This window comes from Mandrillus leucophaeus, unplaced genomic scaffold (genome assembly GCF_000951045.1).
Source record: "Mandrillus leucophaeus isolate KB7577 unplaced genomic scaffold, Mleu.le_1.0 Scaffold1336, whole genome shotgun sequence".
Classification (NCBI taxonomy): Eukaryota; Metazoa; Chordata; class Mammalia; order Primates; family Cercopithecidae; genus Mandrillus; species Mandrillus leucophaeus.
Window position 1 is genome coordinate 530,219 of NW_012101295.1, and position 6,152 is coordinate 536,370.

The window sequence follows — 6,152 nt, forward strand, 5'->3', positions numbered from 1 at the left end:
GTTGCAGATTTTAAAAACAGAAGGTAACCATTTCCTTCTCTGAAATACTAGCATGGTCACTATCTTTACTCATCTTCTTCATAGTTCTATGAGACAGATTTAACCAAAAAGCCACCTCTTATTTTGCTTTTGGTTTTTTTTTAAAAATCATTGTAATATACCATGATGTGAAAACAGGAGACAGTCACTTGAGTCTTTCAAGTAACTACAGGTAGCAAATAAATTTGATGCCATTTCACTGTGTAAGAGGAAATACACTTTTCCATCACCCCATAATGAATCTAATGATAAAATCTAGATAGAGCCAGATCTATATTTTGTTAACATTTTTATTGCTACGTGCTCTCAATACAACAAACAGCATCAGTAGTGTACACTTTGATAAAAGGGAATTTTTAGCTTGGTAGAAAAGAAAGCCCAAAGGTCAGAATTATAATAATGAATATGTACATCTTTATGGAAACTGTTTGTGTGACCATCCTTATCTTCCCCCGTGGATGAGATGTATGCACACGCAAGTAAACTAGAGAGAATTTTATTCTATGGGAATTTTTAGGAAAAATAAAAAAAGACTTAAGGCTCAGGGATTGTTTTACTATCTGAAATTTGCCTAATTTGACCTTCAAAATTCTTGCACAAAGTAGCAGCAATTCTTTAGAGGTATAGAGTCAATAGTTTAAGGTGTTAGTTTACAATGATTAAAATGCAAAAGTTCTTACACATTCTGTGCTTTGAGAGTTTAATTTATCTACATTTTAGTTTGCATAATATATTTTTACACAGTTCAGGTACTGAACTCAAAATCATTATGCTGATAACACTATCTCCTCTCATTTACATGTAATTCATGACACATTTACCTCTTTCAAAAACTTTAAAAAATGTTTCTAATTCACAATTTCATTGAACAGCTAGCTGAGTCCATACAATTTAATGTTTCCTTGAAGGGAAACAAGTCATCAACTTAATATCAACTACTAAAAATGCAAGATGCTTGCATAACATCAAATTAGTTCAGTTTTAGCGTTTGAGTTGGCTATAGTAGTTTGCTTAAATGTCTCCTCTACGCACAGAACAAAGCATGCACCTCTAATCATATCTCTCTAGTTTACCAAAACATGTAATTGATATTAGTGTAAATATTTAGTACATAAAAATACTATCAAGAAAAAAAATCAACTTTTAATAAATATCTTCGGTTCTGAATTCTATGTACAAGTACTTTACATCTACTCCCTGGAGAGAGCATTTCTGGCTTTACTGTGAGCAAGGTGACCACTGACATAAATTATTAGCACATTATTGCAGTCAGATGCATTGTGGTTGTGAACATTTGAACAGGAACCACATGGAAAATAAATATCTCAACCATTGACATATGCTTTCTTGAACCTGCCTTCAAAGCCCCAAAGCTCTACTATACTCAAATATCAATTCTAGACTGATGATACTTTTCTCAGCTACCAACATGCAAATAAGTTATCCCAAAACTTTTTCCTTTGCGATTATTACAGTACCTTGAGTATAACTGTTTGTATCTGTCAACAATGCGAAAATTAAAAAAGAAACACACACACACAAAAACAAAAGACACCTCAACGGTGCCTACTGAGGTCCCGGAAAGAGGGTTTCAATTTTATCTTGCACGAGTTCATTTACTATTCATTGATCCCTGTGACCGTAAGTGCATTAAGACACCAATCCTTTAAATTATAAGTATAGAAGGCAATAGGTAACCTGATATCTGTATATCTATAGCTTTTGTGACTTTTTTCTTTTTCTATAATTTACGTATCACATTGTTGATTCAACAAAACCCTTTATATTGTCAGTAGCTGTAATTCTAACTTTCTTTTGTAATACTCTGCTTTGAAAATTAACCTATAGAATGTCAAACAAGGCAATATTCAATGACAGGCACCTAGAACATCCAGAAATGTAATATAGTAAACAATCATTTGAGAACACATCTCTTAAAATAATACTGATTTTTGCAATATACAGTATTTACACAACAGCTGCAAATTTGCTCATACAATATTTCTAATATAGATAAATAGGAATACAAGTCTAAGAATTCTTTGTTCCATATCCAAAATTTCTTGTTAAAGTGTAAACCATTGGTATCTCTTTTTTATTTTTACTTTAACTTTTCTAAAACAAACAAAAAAATCAGCTGATACGCACAATTGGTTCCAGTCCCTTTTCTGCTTCAGAGAGCGACCAACACAAACTTAGCAACATATTTTTTTTCTTTAATAATCTTTGGTGCTTTCTTCCAATGATTTCTGGTAAATGAGTCAATGCAGAACAAAAGAGGATGAAAGCAACTAGAAAGTGAGCCAGCACTTTCTGTTCTTCCAATTACAGATAAAATGAGCTGACGATCTATAGAGATTTCCACTTTAAACAAGCATATGCACCATGGGGAGGAGAGGTTGTCCAGGTTTTCCTCTAGTTTCTAGCCTTTTTGGTTCACTTTCTCATCTTTCTAAGGTGGATGATCTTGTCGGACGTCTGTTGTCAATAATCTTTCCATCTTTCTGTGAGGTTCTTGCCTGAGAAGAAGCACCTATTGAATCACTGGCTGCAAAGAAGGAAGCAGCAGCCATTTGTGAAGCTGAACTGAGGTGGCCCCTCTTGGTGGGTGGGGAGGATGGTGTGGCTACCAGTCTCACAGTCTTACTTCCTGCTTGCTGAGCACTCCTCTGGGGTAAATTAGCACCATCAGGTTTACTGTTTGACCTGAAAGCAGCATATGCATTTGGACCTCCCACCGAAGAGATGCTACTCAAAGATGTCTTCTTTGCAGGGGTCTCTGAATGATAAGGAACCAAAGATGTAGGCATCACTGGAGATCTAGGGAGGTCACTAGGGTTAGAGATGACATCATCATGAGTTTCAGCAGCTTCTAGAAGGTATGGTGGTGGCAGGGTGCTACTGCGCTTGCTGCAGGACTCACAACATAACTTGTTATAACCTGGTATGGAGCAGTATCGTGCCAACACTTCCATTTGACAGAATATGGACTTGTCTCCCAGACATGGCTCATCTGCAAAAATAAAAAGAAAATAAACCAACACATGCATCTAAACATAAAATGAAAGGAGGAAAAATTTTTAATGAATGTAAAAACATTTAAGTGCAATCTGACACCAATGGGAGTGATCCACACAGGCTTTTGCATTAAAAATATGAACATTAGAATGAATTCACTAAAATAAATAGTTCTTTATCTACAAAGTCCTTGTGATGATCATTATTTTAATATTTCCACCAGAAGTCTTCAGACCACAGAGGGTATTTTTTTTTTCTCCAAATAGGAACATATATCTGTTTTTAGAATGGGCAAAGAGAATTTATTTAACGTTGTTGTTAAATTTTTAGGATGCAAACGGGCATCTCTATTTTTATTTTATGGTATTTCTGACTTTCTCAGAGGGTACTCCCTACATTATGTTAAAATGTGAAATCAAAATAAATACTAAACACTTATAAAAACAAAACAAATCTTACAAAGGTATTCTCCAAAGAATAATCAAAATACCATCTTGATTTAAAAAAATTCTCCAGTTTGAGATTGAGACCATCCTGGCTAACACGGTGAAACCCTGTATCTACTAAAAATACAAAAAAAATTAGCCGGGCGCATTGGTGGGCACCTGTAGTCCTAGCTACTCGGGAGGCTGAGGCAGGAGAATGGCGTGAACCCAGGAGGCAGAGTTTGCAGTGAGCTGAGATCACGCCACTGCACTCCAGCCTGGGCGACACAGCGAGACTCCGTCTCAAAAAAAAAAAAAAAAAATTATCCAGTTTGAATACAATAGTTTCATGTTTGTCATTGAATATTCTCAGATTATTTGTTATCTGAATGCACAAATTTGGGTAAAGTATGCCAAATTTCTTCTGAATAATTCATGGTTCTTACACTTAATTTTATTTAATTGACAGTACTTTATGTCTGAAGGATACTTAGTAACACTCATAAAATGTAATTTCATTGAATTGACAGCACTTGGTCTAAAAAATACTAAAGTAATACTCATAAAACACTTGATAACATCTAAAGTAACACTTCTAAAACATTTCATACTGCATGTGTACACATTTTTTTATTACTTTAAAATTTTATTGATTCCAAGTTACAAGATTTGGATTTCAGATAATCCAAATATCTGATTGGATTTCAGATAATCCAAATCCAACCATAAGAATGTTAACTTGTGTGTAGTTTTAGTCATCCTGGGTATACGTTATGAAATAAAGACATATCCTGTGCCTCTCTGATAACAGAATCAGTGCATAGAGTAGCATCCCTGCAGATGTGCAACACAGAAACACTGATCCATGCCCAAAGAATAAATGCAAAGAACTGTCGATTGTGGCATTTATGTAATAGAATCACTTAAAATTACAGTGTATTATTGGGTAATACTATATTGCTAAGAAAGAAACCTGCTACATAACTCCCCAAAAATTGAAAAATCCTTTTTCTAAAGTTTGAAACAAAAAAAAAGAGAGTCAGCTGGCAAAGCCAATAGAGGACTAAAATTACCAACAATGAGCTGTAATACTATCTCCACTTCCCAAATTGTGAAATGACTCACACATGCTTGATATGTGCAGGTCTATTATATGGTATAATGTGGCTGAATATTCATATAAGCTAGGTCATCATCTAATTATGTTATAAATGTCTGTGCATTATATTAATGGGTTTCACCTTAAATATTAATTTCTCTTCATGTGTGATTTACTTTTTTTTTTAAACTTATATCTCAAAATAAGAAAACGTCTTCTTTCTATATGTGTCAGGCTATAGGTCTTAAGAGGAGAGGACCTTATTTGACCTTGAACTCTCTTTTTCCCCTAACTCCTTTCCCTCATCACCCCTCTTCGGAGGCCCCTCTTGGAAGTATGACCTATTTTCTCTGAGTTAGAGAACGAGTCCAACCAAAGGTCTCCCATTTCTAAGTGTGAGCATTTTGGCATTGCAGAGTCCTGTTCATAACCTGGGTTTCATTAGGGCCAGAATATACTTTTGTGTGGAGGAGGAAATGGGAGAGATATTCTGAGAAAAATGTGAGCAAAGGAATACATTAACCTTATGGTAATTTGCCTACTGATAAATGGGAAGAGCTTATAGGCAAAAAAAATGGTACAATCAAAATATGGAGTCACATAAAAAAATCAATCAATTAAAAAAAAATTAAGGAAACGTTTCAGACTTCTCGTTCCACCCCCAAATCATTATAAGAGGTTCTGGAAAAGAGATTCACACATGGTCTCAAAAGGCCATTTGATCCTAATAGCAGTTTGAGATTCTGGTAGAAAGTATTACTTATTTTACTTGAAATATGGTAGACACATGTGACCATTTGGAACTCTTAGGATTGACCTTTGGGCTTCGATTTCAGAACAACAGAACAACTAAAAGGGATATGAAATCACTAAAATAGTTAAGCTATCTTATTAGCTCCTTGGTTTTATATTCAAAACAATTTCTTCTGCCTAAAGAAGCAAAATCAAGAAAATTCTTGCTAACCATTGGGCACATCTGTAGAAATACACAGCTGTACCAGCTCCAAGATCGATAAAGCTTACTCACAGAGTGGTAGCCTCTTAACAGGAATAACTACATAAGAATAAAATATTATGGTGACAGTGTATGTTAAAACTTCTAAGTAAAGTGTGTTCTTTTGGTTTTGATTTGTATTTTGAGCTTTTACGTATATCAATACTTTCCAAAGTAAAATGATTAAATATATAAGTCCTATGTCTCCCCCACATGGTCAGATATGTTCTTGCTATAACATATTTCAAATGAAATTTATAATGAAATAATTTATAAGGGTTAAAGACTTAAAGCCTGAAATTTCTTCAAAAAATAAAACATTTGACAAGATAGTGCTTTGCCAATTTTCTTGACAAAAAGCACCATTCAGCAGATGTCAATATTCAATCAATGTCTTACTTATGGTGTTGGAGGCCAAGCACAAAGCAACTTCTTTAGTCCTGAGTCTTCTAATGTGTGAAAACAATGTCCACATTTGTCACTGGCATGGATTTAGCAGAACTGCATTTAAGAGAAAGGTTGTGGTGGAGGCGGATGGGTGGGCTAGGAAAACAAGGGAGGAGAAGAAAATATAAGG

At 34.6% G+C, this 6,152-nt stretch overlaps 1 protein-coding gene across 1 annotated transcript in view; it reads right to left on the bottom strand.

The window, feature by feature from the left end:
* Window positions 1-311: 311 nt before the first annotated feature.
* Window positions 312-6,152, bottom strand: part of ADAMTS3 (ADAM metallopeptidase with thrombospondin type 1 motif, 3) — a gene marked incomplete at its 5' end in the record, with an annotated part of 60,141 nt that continues 54,300 nt past the window's right edge. The window contains one exon of the mRNA XM_011973051.1: window positions 312-3,052. Coding sequence (XP_011828441.1) covers window positions 2,484-3,052 — 569 coding nt within the window. The remainder of the gene's footprint in view (window positions 3,053-6,152) is intronic.